At 45.8% G+C, this 14300-nt stretch overlaps 1 protein-coding gene across 1 annotated transcript in view; it reads right to left on the minus strand.

Moving 5' to 3' along the window:
- The window catches only part of ALOX5 (arachidonate 5-lipoxygenase), a 165973-nt gene that overhangs the window by 103190 nt on the left and 48483 nt on the right, over nucleotides 1-14300 (minus strand). The window contains exon 2 of the mRNA XM_073585854.1: nucleotides 11758-11956. Coding sequence (XP_073441955.1) covers nucleotides 11758-11956 — 199 coding nt within the window. The remainder of the gene's footprint in view (nucleotides 1-11757; nucleotides 11957-14300) is intronic.

Raw genomic sequence — 14300 nt, forward strand, 5'->3', positions numbered from 1 at the left:
GCTCTGATTGGCTGTTTCACTTTTAACAGCCAGTCAGAGCGATCGTAGGCATGTGGGGGCTAAGCCACCCCCCCTGGGGTTAACTATAAAGGATCCTCTGTGTGTGGGTCGGGTGACCCTTCAGTGACCCGGTCACCTGACCCGCAGGGGAGCAATCAATTCATGACCCAACATAGGCATCATGGGTCGTATTGGCACGACTTTTCATGACATGATGTGGTGTAAAAGGTCAGGAAGGGGTTAAAGGGAATCTGTCAATAGGATCTACCCTCCTAAGCCATCTATATGGGCATGTAGGTAATAGAAAGTTGAATAAAATCTTGGTATCTGCGATTCAATGTCTTATTCCAGAGAAATCCATGATTTTCTTATATGCAAATGAGCTGTTAAGATCTTTTGGCTGGACATAGCTCTCCCTGAGAATCTGCCTTCAGATCTTACTCTAAATCAGTGTTTCTCAACTCCAGTCCTCAAGACCCACTAACAGGTCAAGTTTTCAGGATATCCTTACCATTGCACAGGTGATTTTAACACCTGCTCAAGCATTAATTCCATCACCTGTGCAATACTATGGAAATCCTGAGACCATGACCTGTTGGTGGGTCTTGAGGACTGGAGTTGAGAAACACTGCTCTAAATGAAAGGTGGTGTTACCAGTGTAAGACATCTAAAGGCTGCAATGTCAATCAGATGGTGCTGAGGGAAATTATCTTGTTACTGCAAAGCCTGTAGGTTCTTCTTTGCCACAGAAAAGAGTTGAGATACCCATACACACTCATGGCCATAGACACAACCTTTTTGAGTGAGGTATATCTCTTTAGAAAAATTTTGCACAAATTTAGAATGTATGCCATTCAGGGGGCATGTTATTTTGCCCAAACATATGCAGCCATAATGATATTCGTATTGACGCATATTACAATTCGCAGTTTTAGATTTTTTGAGCTATACTATGTGACTGTATGAATGAAGGAGCGACTTCATCCTTAAATGACTTATATTTGCCATACTTTTAAGCTGTAAAACAACTTGCCAGTGCTTCAGTTTACAAGAATGAAAAGAGTGTGGAGTGGATGCAATGTACAACATAGTTTGCGTCAGAGATGGGGAGATGTCCGTTGAGAAGGTGATTAAGCACCAGCTGTTGTTGGAACCAGACTTAGCACCCACTTGTCACTACTTGTCCTGGTTTTGGTGGTTCATTGCTGCAATTCAAAACATCCAACTATTCCTCCCTGTTATGAATGAGTCACCGTAGGAGGCAAAAACAGAAATACTAGCTAAGTCCAGAAAACCAGAGAAGTTGGGAGCTATCGGATTGCAGACCCCTGAACCTATCAACAACAACTAGCAGTAGCCGTGGGGGGTTCCTACGGTGCCCTAGACCCCTCGATCACAGCCGGAGAACTACATAGCCTAAAGACAGAAAGGGAAATCTAAACTGCCCCAGAGCAGGCCCCAAAGCAATAGGCAGCCCCAACATATAATGACGGTGAAGCAAGATGAAAAAACACTCACACTGTGACGTCTGCCTGCGGTCTGGGCTGCAGCCGGACAACACCCCGAGAAACACTGATACCCTTTACCCCTATACAGGGATCTGGATTTATAGCAGAGCCCAGGAGGTGCTGTCTGAATAGGAGCAATGACCAGAGCAGGACGGTCGCCAGAAAGGTGTTCCAACACAGGACACAAAGGCAATGATATCTGAGACTAAACCAGTCAGGCAGAAATGGTATAACAACGGTAGACAGCAGCAAAGACAGATACCAGGTCGAAGCCAGAGTCATAATCCAGGAGAGTCGCAGAGGTACCGAATCGTTAGGCAGAAGCAGAGTCAGAATCCAGGCCGAAGTCAGTGTCATAAACCAGGAGAGTCGCAGAGGTACAGAATCGTTAGGCAGAAGCAGAGTCAGAATCCAGGCAAAAGTCAGAGTCAGTCAACAGTAATTCACACAGTAACACGCAGGGGAACCAAGAATATATCCGGCGGCCTGCAAGAGCAGTCCCAAGGTATTTGAGGGGTCAGGTCATCCCTTACAGGCCCGTGGGCTGGTGATGTCATCCGGACCGCCCCCAGGACCAGGCTGGATGGTACTGCACCAGCCCCTTCATGACTGACCGAGGAGCGAAGCCTGCGTCCAGCGGACGCCTGCGCAGGAGCCTCATGACTATCGCCGCCATCACTCGGGGTTGAAGCACAACGCCTCCCAGAGACCAAGGCCGAGACTGCAGGCCACGGGTCAGACGGTGATAGGACAGTCCGGCGCCTCCTAGTGGTCGAGGCCGGGACAGCAGGCCCTGAGTCTGACGGTGATGTGATAGTCCGGCGCCTCCTACTGGCCGAGGCCGGGACAGCAGGCCCTGAGTCTGGCGGTGCCGTGACAGTACCCCCACCTCTAAGAGGGGCCTCCGGACCCTCAAAACCCAGTTTGTCAGGGTGGAGGAGGTGAAACCTCCTAATCAACCGCTTTGCACGAATGTCACTAGCGGGGACCCAGGACCTCTCCTCTGGGCCGTAGCCCTTCCAATGCACCAAATACTGTACCGAGTTTCTCACTAGACGGGAATCAAATATGCCCTGGACCTCGTACTCCAAGGCGCCCTTGACCAAAACTGGAGGAGGAGGGGACTGGACGGGACGAATTGGGGAGCGGTATACCTTGAGGAGGGACTTATGAAAAACGTTAGGAATTTTAAAAGACTGCGGGAGCTTTAACCGAAACGCCACCGGGTTAATTACCTCTAATATTTCATATGGGCCGATGAACCTGGGACCCCGTTTGGCCGACGGTACCTTAAGTTTGATGTTTCTTGTAGAGAGCCAAACCTTGTCACCAACTCCCAGGTGCGGCCCCTGGGATCGCCGTCTATTAGCTGCCGAAGTCTGTCTAATTTGAGCCCCTTTTAAATTAGAGTTTACTTCGGACCAAATAGTCTTTAGACGATGTATATTTTGCTCAACCCCTGGGATTTCCGACATCTTGGCCAAAAATGATCCAAAGCGCGGATGTAGTCCAAGGTTACAGAAGAAGGGGGTGGTTTTGATGGAGTTTTGGTATCTATTATTGAGAGCGAACTCTGCCAATGGCAAATCTTCCACCCAATCTGACTGGTGTGCTGAGACATAGCGGAGGTATTGCTCCAGCGTTTGGTTGGCACGCTCAGTTTGACCATTCGTCTCGGGATGGTATTCCGAGGAAAAGGACAACTCAACACCAATACGTCTACAGAACGCCCTCCAGAACTTCGAGATGAACTGGGTACCCCTGTCAGATACGATATTTGCCGGAACGCCGTGCAAACGTACAACGTGAAGAACAAACAACTTACTTAAGGTTTCAGAGTTGGGTAAGCCGGACAGGGGAACAAAGTGAGACTGTTTACTGAACCTGTCCACCACCACCCAAATACAAGTTTTCCCCTCGGAGGGTGGCAGGTCTGTAATGAAGTCCATGGAGATGTGGGTCCATGGACTTTCAGGGGTGGGCAAGGGCTGAAGCCAGCCGGCAGGACGGTTATGGGGGGACTTGGCGCGGGCACAGACTTCACACGCTGAGACGTACTCCTTACAGTCCTTGGCCACCGTTGGCCACCAAAAGTTCCTGGTTACCAGCCTAGTGGTATTATTGAGACCAGGGTGGCCTGCCAGGACGGAGTCGTGAGATTCTTTTAACACTCGTAAGCGAAAGGTAGCTGGAACGAATAACTTTTTGGGGGGCGTAGTGTCAGGAGCTTGTTCTGGTGACCTACGGATCTCCTCTAGAAGGTCCAGAGATACTGCCGACACGACAATGCCATTAGCCAATATGGGAGCTGGTTCATAGTCCTCGGTGTGTGTGTGACAAAAGCTGCGGGAGAGGGCATCTGCCCTCACATTTTTGGTTTCGGGGCGAAAGGTGATTAAAAAATCGAACCTGGAGAAAAACAAGGCCCACCTGGCCTGCCTAGGGTTTAGTCTTTTAGCCGACTCTAGGTAGGTTAGGTTTTTGTGATCGGTAATAACAGTAACTTTGTGTTTGGCGCCTTCGAGGAAGTGGCGCCATTCCTCGAAGGCCCACTTGATTGCCAATAATTCTCGGTTGCCGATGTCATAGTTTCTCTCCGTGGCAGAGAATTTGCGGGAGAAAAAGGCACATGGACGAAGCTGAGTGAGGGATGCAGTGCCTTGTGAGAGCACTGCTCCCACTCCGACTTCGGAGGCATCTACTTCCACAATAAACGGGTGGTCCAAGTTTGGTTGAATCAACACCGGGTTGGCCACGAAGCACTCTTTTAGTGTAGAAAAAGCCCTGGTTGCCTCAGGATTCCAATTAGTCACGTCCACCCCTTTCCGGGTAAGGTCCGTGAGTGGCGTGGCAATCTCTGAGACTCCCCTGATGAATTTGCGATAATAATTCGCAAATCCCAAAAATCGCTGTAGTGCTTTCAGCGATTTGGGTTGTACCCAATCCTTAATGGGTTGAATCTTGGCGGGATCCATGCGGAACCCCTTGCCTGAGACCATGTATCCTAAGAACTGCACCTCTTCGGCAAAAAAACCACATTTTTCAAATTTCGCGAACAAAGAGTTTTCGCGCAGTCTTTGCCGTACTGAACGGACGTGTTGAGCATGTGTCACAGGGTCAGCAGAATAAATCAAAATGTCGTCCAGATATACGACGACATACACCCCACAAATATCTCTGAAAATATCATTGACGAAGTGCTGAAATACTGCAGGAGCGTTACTGAGTCCGAAGGGCATTACCAGGTACTCAAAATGGCCAAGGGGTGTATTAAAGGCCGTTTTCCATTCGTCCCCATCTCTTATGCGGACCAGGTTATATGCCCCCTGGAGGTCAAGCTTAGTAAACCAGCGAGCTCCCAGTAACTGATTAAACAGATCAGGAATGAGTGGCAGCGGGTATTGATTTTTTATGGCTATGGCGTTCAGCTCACGGTAGTCAATGCATGGTCTGAGTCCACCATCTTTTTTCTCTACAAAGAAAAACCCAGCTCCTACAGGTGAGGTGGAAGGTCTAATGAAGCCTTTTCAAAGGCTGTCTGCGACGTATTCCTTCATGGCTACACGCTCAGGACCAGAGAGGTTGAATATTCTCCCCTTAGGGAGACGGGCACCAGGGACCAATTCAATAGGACAATCGTATTCTCTGTGAGGAGGTAGTTTCTCCGACTCCACTATAGAGAAAACATCTTCATAATCCCTAAACGCATAGGGAATAGAAGGTGTTTTAATTTTAATCTGGTTTACTGAAAAAGACATACAGTTACTCTGACACCGTGGACTCCAGCGCACAACGTCACCTATGCGCCAGTCAATAACCGGATTATGTTGGTGCAACCATGGCATGCCTAACACAACTGGATCTGATAAATTGTATATAACAAAAAATGACATTTGTTCGTTATGTAATGTCCCCACTGACATAGAAATTTCAGCAGTAACGAATTCCACGCCTCCTTGGAATATAGATGTACCATTAATCGCAGTAGTCTGAATAGGCGCTTTAAGCCTTGACAGAGGTACACCAAGGCTCTTAGCAAATAAAAAATCCATAAGGTTGCCGGCAGCACCACAACAAACAAAAGCCTTCACACACAGACGTTTCTTAGCAAAAGAAAGGGAAACTGGTAACAAGAGTTTGGCCGCATTTGCGGGCAATACCTGACCCCCAGAGCTATCCTGGGGGTGATGATCCAGGAATGTGGATTTCCAACAGCCAGCATTTTCCTTGAAGCTTCCAGGCTGCAGCATGCTTGAACCTGAGAGTGACCTTCCAGGCTGTGCAATGTAACAGGTGTTTGGGCCAAGAATCAGCTCGATCAGGAGGAAGAAAAAGGTGAGGAAAACTGTTTTTATATGTGTTAAGTATAGACACAAAAAGCCGTTTTATTTTTATGGCCGGATATAATGTGACGTCTGCCTGCGGTCTGGGCTGCAGCCGGACAACACCCCAAGAAACACTGATACCCTTTACCCCTATACAGGGATCTGGATTTATAGCAGAGCCCAGGAGGTGCTGTCTGAATAGGAGCAATGACCAGAGCAGGACAGTCGCCAGAAAGGTGTTCCAACACAGGACACAAAGGCAATGATATCTGAGACTAAACCAGTCAGGCAGAAATGGTATAACAACGGTAGAAAGCAGCAAAGACAGATACCAGGTCGAAGCCAGAGTCATAAACCAGGAGAGTCGCAGAGGTACCGAATCGTTAGGCAGAAGCAGAGTCAGAATCCAGGCCGAAGTCAGTGTCATAAACCAGGAGAGTCGCAGAGGTACAGAATCGTTAGGCAGAAGCAGAGTCAGAATCCAGGCAAAAGTCAGAGTCAGTCAACAGTAATTCACACAGTAACACGCAGGGGAACCAAGAATATATCCGGCGGCCTGCAAGAGCAGTCCCAAGGTATTTGAGGGGTCAGGTCATCCCTTACAGGCCCGTGGGCTGGTGATGTCATCCGGACCGCCCCCAGGACCAGGCTGGATGGTACTGCACCAGCCCCTTCATGACTGACCGAGGAGCGAAGCCTGCGTCCAGCGGACGCCTGCGCAGGAGCCTCATGACTATCGCCGCCATCACTCGGGGTTGAAGCACAACGCCTCCCAGAGACCAAGGCCGAGACTGCAGGCCATGGGTCAGACGGTGATAGGACAGTCCGGCGCCTCCTAGTGGTCGAGGCCGGGACAGCAGGCCCTGAGTCTGACGGTGATGTGATAGTCCGGCGCCTCCTACTGGCCGAGGGCGGGACAGCAGGCCCTGAGTCTGGCAGTGCCGTGACACACACAGATAGAAAGATAGGCTGAGCAAATGATGGGGCCCAAGCTAACTAAATAGGACAGGATAGGAAAGATGCTGTCTGCAATCCGCCAAAAACCCTATCAAAACAAGGGCCAACAGGCTGATAGGGAAAAAGGCCCTGAAGACGCTAGGCTTCAAAAAGACTATATCAGCACTCAGGTATTTTCTGAAGACAGATCAAAAAGGAATTCAACTCACCCCAGCAGGAAATGGCAGAAATTCAGAAAAACAAGGCAAAAACAAAACAAAACACAAATGCAAAAAGCAGTGCAGAAAACTTAGCTTTTGAGGAGCAGGAATCAGACTGGTCTCCTAGAATCCCTCAGAGAGATCACCAGCAAGGCAGAAGGGCGTCGGCGGCCTTATATCCAGTCAGCAATTCCCGTCACCCAGTCATCATCATCATACCCAGGTGCTTGGTAATCAGCCTCACCACCTTCCTTCACCAGAAGAGGGAGTTCACCAGACCTCAATGGTGAAGGGGAAAATGAACTCACAACACCTCCCTATAAATGTTGTTCCAAGTGTTTGATGATGCAGTGAAATCATCATCAGATGAATGGTCCAGATGAATTACATCCTAGGGTACTGAAAGAGTTAGCAGAGGAAATTGCATAACCACTAACTAGAATCTTTGAAAAATCCTGTAGAACAGGAGAAGTCCCGGAAGATTGGAGAAGGGCTCTATTTTCCAAAAATGAAATTATGTGGAGCCAAGAAATTACAGGCCAGTAAACCTTACTTCTATACCAGGAAAGATCTTTGAGCAAATTATTAAACAGCATGTATGTAAGTAATTGGATAAGAATACAGTAATTAACCAGAGCCAGCATGGGTTAGTAGCAAACAAGTCACGCAAAACTAATCTAATTTTCTACTATGATATCCCTGACTGGGTGGATAAGGGAAATGTGGTAGATATAATATATCTCGACTTCAGCAAAACATTTGATAAAGTATCTCAAATTATCCTTATTGAAAAAAAGTGTATGGGATTGACAAGGCTACGGTTAGGTGGATTCATAACTGGCTCAGCGATTGTACTGAAAGAGTGGTAATAAATAGTTGCACATCCAATTGGAAGAGTGTTTCAGTTGGGGTACCACATGGCTCTGTCCTGGCCTAAGTGTTGTACAACATTTTTATAAATGATCTAGATAACGGAGCTGAAGGTAAACTAATCAAATTTGCAAAAGCTAGGAAGAATAGCTAACACTAGAGAAAACAGAGAAAGGATTTATAAGAATCTAGATAAGCTTGAACAATGGGCAGTGACTAATAGAATGGTATTTAACAGGGAGAAATGCAAGACTTTACATCTGGGAAAGAAAAATGAAAATTACATCTACAGACTGGGAGAAATAGAACTAAGCAACAGCACGTGTGAAAAAGACTTGGGTATACTATACTAGTAGATCATAGACTGCACATGAGTGAACAGTATGATGCAGCAGCAAAAAAGGCAAACACAGTTCTAGGATATATTAAGAGAAGCATAGAGTCTAGATCACGTGAAGTAATTATCCCCCTCTACTCCTCTTTTGTCAGGCCTCATCTGGAATACTGTGTCCAGTTCAAGGCACCCCATTTTAAAAAAGGCATTGAAAAACTGGAGCAAGTTCAGAGAAGAGCTACCGAGATAGTGAGCGGACTGCAAACTATGTCCTACAAGGAACGATTAAATGAACTCGAAATGTTTAGCTTATAAAAAGAAGGCTAAGGCTGGTTTCACATTTGCGTTAAAACAACGCTGCGCCCTGCGTCGTTAAGCCCCGCCCTGAGCCGGCTCCCTGCCCGCCCCATCCGGGATCACCGCCTACTTTCGCATTTGCACGCATGCGATCGGCGCACCCTATCTTTAGCATAGGGTGCGCAGATCATGCGCTGCCAGTGTGAAAGTAGCGTGCTGCGCACTTTTGACGGTGCGCCGTGCGCGCCAAAATGCAGCATGTTTAGTGTCATCTGCAAATACTGAAATTCTACTCTCTATGCCCCCTACAAGGTCATTAATAAATATGTTAAAAAGATGCGGGCCCAATACTGACCCCTGTGGTACCCCACAGCTAACCGTGACCCAGTCCGAGTGTGCTCCATTAATAACCACCCTCTGTTTCCTATCCTTGAGTCAGCTCTTAACCCACCTACACATATTTTCCCCTATCCCCATTGTTCTCATTTTATGTGTCAACCTTTTGTGTGGCACCGTATCAAAAGCTTTTGAAAAGTTCATATACACTACATCCAGTGTGTTCTCTTGGTCCAGTCCGGAACTTACCTCTTCATAAAAGCTTATCAGATTAGTCTGACAGGAATGGTCCCTCGTAAAGCCATGTTGATATTGAGTCATGATGAAGTTATTCTTCTTCAGATACTCCAGTTTAGTATCTCTTAGAAAACCCTCCAGGATTTTACCCACAGTAAAGGTTAAACTTACTGGCCTATAATTTCCAAGTTCAGTTTTTGTCCCCTTTTTGAATATTGGCACCACATTTGCTATACGCCAGTCCTGTGGTACAGACCCTGTATTATGGAATCTTTAAAGATTAAAATTAATGGTCTATCTATGATTGTGCTTAATTCCTGCAGTACTCGGGGGTGTATCCCATCCGGGCCCGGGGATTTGTCAATTTTAGTGATTTTTAGACGCCGCTGTACTTCCTGCTGGGTTAAGCAGGTGACATTTAATGGAGAATTTTTATCCCTTATCATGTTATCTGTCATAGGATTTTCTTGTGTAAATACTGTTGAAAAAAAAGTCATTTAGCATATTGGCTTTTTCCTCATCCACCATTTCACCCAGACTATTTTTAAGGGGGCCAACACTATCATTTTTTTAGTTTCTTACTATTTATAAGAATAAGAATATTTTGGGATTATTTTTACTTTCTCTGGCAATGAGTCTTTGTTTCAATCTTTGCTGCCTTGATTTTCTTTTTACAGAATTTATTTAATTTTCTGTATTTATTTAATGCCTCATCACTACCTACTTGCTTTAATTCTCTAAATGCTTTATTTTTGTCACTTATTGCGACCCTTACAGCTCTATATAGCCATAGTGGTTTCCTCCTATTTCTACCATGTTTATTCCCATACGGTATATATTGTGCATAGATCCTATTCAGGATGCTAATAAACGTCTCCCATTTTCTTTGTGTATTTTTATGTCTCAGGATATTGTCCCAGGTAATTGCACCAAGATCATCTCTCATCCGTTGGAAATTTGCTTTCCTGAAGTTTAGTGTCCTTGTAACCCCTCTACTACACATCTTATTAAAGGATACATGAAAACTTATTATTTTGTGATCACTATTACCCAAGTGACCTCCAAACCTTACATTTGACATGCGGTCTGGCCTGTTGGTTAATATTAGGTCTAGCAGTGCCCCCCCTCTTGTTGGGTCCTGAACCAGTTGTGAAAGGTAATTGTCTCTCATAGTTGTCAAAAACCTATTACCTTTGTTGAAACTGCAGGTTTCGGTTCCCCAATGTATTTCAGGGTACTTGAAGTCCCCCATAATAATGACTTCTCCTTGAGTCGCAGCTTCATCTATTTGCTTTACGAGGATATTCTCCGTTGCGTCCGTTATTTTTGGAGACTTGTAACAAACCCCTATCACCCTATCAGTAGTTTAGAAAAAACTTTTTCACAGTGAGGGTGATCAGTGAGTGAAACAGGTTGCCACGAGAAGTGGTGTATTCTCCTTTAATGGAAGGCTTCAGACAGAGGCTGGGCAGACATCGGTCTGAGATGGTTTAGTGACTCCTGCATTGAGCAGGGGGTTGGACACGATGATCTTGGAGGTGTCTTCCAACTCTAACATTCTATTAGTCTATGAATTTAAAACAAAATAACAAGTCCAGGGAGAGGCCCATGTTCTCCTGCACATGACAGCACAGACTAGGCATCCCATTTTGTGAAAAATATTTGCATATAGATATGCACCACTGAGGGTGATGGTACATCATGATTTCTCAAAAGGCACTGGAATCTGCAAAGTGGTACAGCAGCAACCGCATGACCAGCAACTTGACCAATTGGGAGTTAATTTTTCACGAAAGCAGATGACTTGGGACATGTTGTTGTTTCCTGGCCACACAATCAAGAATGGATAACTTACCCATTTTACGGATCTTTAGTGCTTGACTGTCGTCAGCTGTCTTCCAGGTCTGAGGGAAAGACTTTTGACTGGCGTCATCTGGACTCTGGGTCTTGACTGGCACAGGTTTTGGATTCGGATCTTGAGTGGCATAGTTGTGACTCTAGGTCTTGACTGGCACAGATTGGGTCTTCGGGTCTTGACCGGCATAATGTGGACTCTGGGTCTCACTTAGTGCCGCTGGGGTCCTATGTGTAGCCGGACCGCAGTCTGCTGGCCCCCGCTTCTCATCCTGGCCTTTCATTCCGGCTGCAAGGGCTCTTCCTGAGCACCTCTAAACCACTCTCCTTTGGCGCCAAAACCCGCTCTCTTTGGAGCACAGACCCTTTATATTCAGGAACTCTGTAATCAAACGCACGTGACTAGGTGTTACATTCTCGCACCAATGATACATAGCGCCAAGGTTTTTCAGGAGTATTGTCACCTCTTCTTACACAATCTTTTGAACTGTGTCAAATTGTGGCAGCCATTTTAGGCAATTCTGTTCAAATTTACTGGGTTCAGTGAATTTCAGTTCTACACAAATTAATTTCACATCCAATCTTTTTTCTCATGTTATAGTGTTATAAAATTGATTAGTATTCATTATATAATTGATCTATGCTTGTGTAACTCCGTCCTTAAATTTGGTTCAGAGCTTCAATTGGTGTGAACTCGTCAATAAAGTGGCTGTCACCTTTCTCCTGATGATTCTTTTTGTAGGGCCACATGGCTGGTTATTAGGGTACCCATACTATTTAGCTTCTTCATACATTTTTTCAGTAAAGAAAATAGCTGATACTATCACAACTGAACTAACCTGTTCCTTCACGAAGAATTATTTCCTTATCATTAGTAATCCATCTGTAGCAGGGGAACTCCAAATAATCTCCTGTGGGTGTCTTAACTGTTATGTGCCGACAATACCAGTCATCTTTATACCAGTATTTGTGTTTTTCAATATTTATTAACTGGATCTCTCCAATGTCTTCGGATATTATCATATCATATGAGTCAATCTAAAGAAACAGAAATAAAAACAGAATCAATAACTTACGGCAAGTTATTTCTTGTGCCAGAATCATTACTTTAAAAAGCTTTCAATTATATACATAACTAGCTGAAGAGCCCGGCGTTGCCCGGGCATAGTAACCAACTGTGGTTAGTTATAACAAATTATAATGATTATATTACAAATAAAAACATTTCACATCATATATTCAACACTACAGATTTGCAACACAAATTAACTAAACGATTACCCAAGTTTCCTCTCCTATGTGATACTTTCCTTCTGAGCTGTGTATCTAATCCTATCGTGTGTTACTGACTGCTCAGCCGTGTATCTAATCCTATCCTGTGTGATACTGACTGCTGAGAAGTGTATCTAATCCTATCCTGTGTGATACTGACTGCTGAGCAGTGTATCTAACCCTATCCTGTGTGATACTGACTGCTGAGCCATGTATCTAACCCTATCCTGTGTGATACTGAGAGCTGAGCTGTGTATCTAATCCTATCCTGTGTGATACTGACTGCTGAGCCGTGTATCTAATCCTATCACGTGTGATACTGACTGCTGAGCCGTGTATCTAATCCTATCATGTGTGATACTGACTGCTGAGCCGTGTGTCTAACCCTATCCTGTGTGATACTGACTGCTGAGCTGTGTATCTAATCTTCTCCTGTGTGATACTGACTGCTGAGCCGTGTATCTAATCCTATCCTGTGTGATACTGACTGCTGAGCTGTGTTTCTAATCTTCTCCTGTGTGATACTGACTGCTGAGCCATGTATCTAATCCTATCATGTGTGATACTGACTGCCGAGCCGTGTATCTAATCCTCTCCTGTGTGATACTGACTGCTGAGCCTTGTATCTAACCCTATCCTGTGTGATACTGACTGCTGAGCCGTGTATCTAATCCTATTCTGTGTGATACTTGACTGCTCAGCCGTGTATCTAATCCTATCCTGTGTGATACTGACTGCTGAGCCATGTATCTAATCCTATCCTGTGTGGTACTGACTGCTGAGCCATGTATCTAATCCTATCCTGTGTGATACTGACTGCTGAGCCATGTGTCTAATCCTCTCCTGTGTGATACTGACTGCTGAGCTGTGTATCTAATCCTATCCTGTGTGATACTGACTGCTGAGCCGTGTATCTAATCCTATCCTGTGTAATACTGGGCTCCCCCTGCAGTCTGTGTCAGAGTGTGGTCTGTGTTGGCACGGTAATAAATTGTGTTATTTCCAGCTTTACAGAAGGACAACACCATAGAAATGATAAGATTAATAGGCTTCAGTTACCACAACTGTCTACAAAGAAAACTGTTGCTGATAGCAACCAATCACAGCTCATTTTTCATCTTTTAAACAGCTCTGGGACAGCGTGGCGAGTTTTGAGTGGCGACTTTTGTGTTTTGACTTTTATGTGGTGAGGTTGGTGTATGTGTGGTGAAATGTGTGCTGAGGGTGGTATATGTGTTGAAGCACGTGGTAGTGTGTGGCGCATTTTGTGTGTGTGTTCATATCCCCATGTGTGGTGAGAATCCCATGTCAGGGCCCCACCTTAGCAACTGTACAGTATATACTCTTTGGCGCCATTGCTCTCATTCTTTAAGTCCCCCTTGTTCACATCTGGCAGCTGTCAATTTGCCTCCAGCACTTTTCCTTTCACTTTTTCCACTTTATGTAGATAGGGGCAAAATTGTTTGGTGAATTGGAATGCGCGGGGTTAAAATTTCACCTCACAACATAGCCTATGACGTTCTCGGGGTCCAGACATGTGACCATGCAAAATTTTGTGGCTGTAGCTACGACGGTGCAGATGCCAATACATACACTTTTTTCCCATTATGCAGATAGGGGCAAAATTGTTTGGTGAATTGGAACGCGCGGGGTTAAAATTTTGCCTCACAACATAGCCTATGACGCTATCGGGGTCCAGACGTGTGACTGTGCCAAATTTTGTGGCTGTAGCTGCGACGGTGCGGATGCCTATCCCGGACACACACATACATACACCCACATTGAGCTTTATATATTAGACTAGATTATGGCCCGATGCTATCGCATCGGGAGGATGCGATAGCATCACACCTCTTGCCATGTTAACCCTCAACACACACACTCCTCTCACCTTTCACCATCTCCACTCACTCTTTCACTCCACATACGACCCCTTCTCTCACTCCGTCTCTCATACTCACGCCGTCATCGCCGCTGCTCCACGATCCCCGACATCTTCCGCCGGCGCCATCCTGGATCCAGACGTTGTCCACGCCGGCGACATGTTCTTGCGGTGACGCCATCTTGAGTATCACGGGATTTCGCCGATCCAAAATAGCGTCGCCGCAGG

This window comes from Dendrobates tinctorius, unplaced genomic scaffold, assembly GCF_039654945.1.
Source record: "Dendrobates tinctorius isolate UK_male_01 unplaced genomic scaffold, ASM3965494v1 ptg000089l, whole genome shotgun sequence".
Lineage (NCBI taxonomy): Eukaryota > Metazoa > Chordata > Amphibia > Anura > Dendrobatidae > Dendrobates > Dendrobates tinctorius.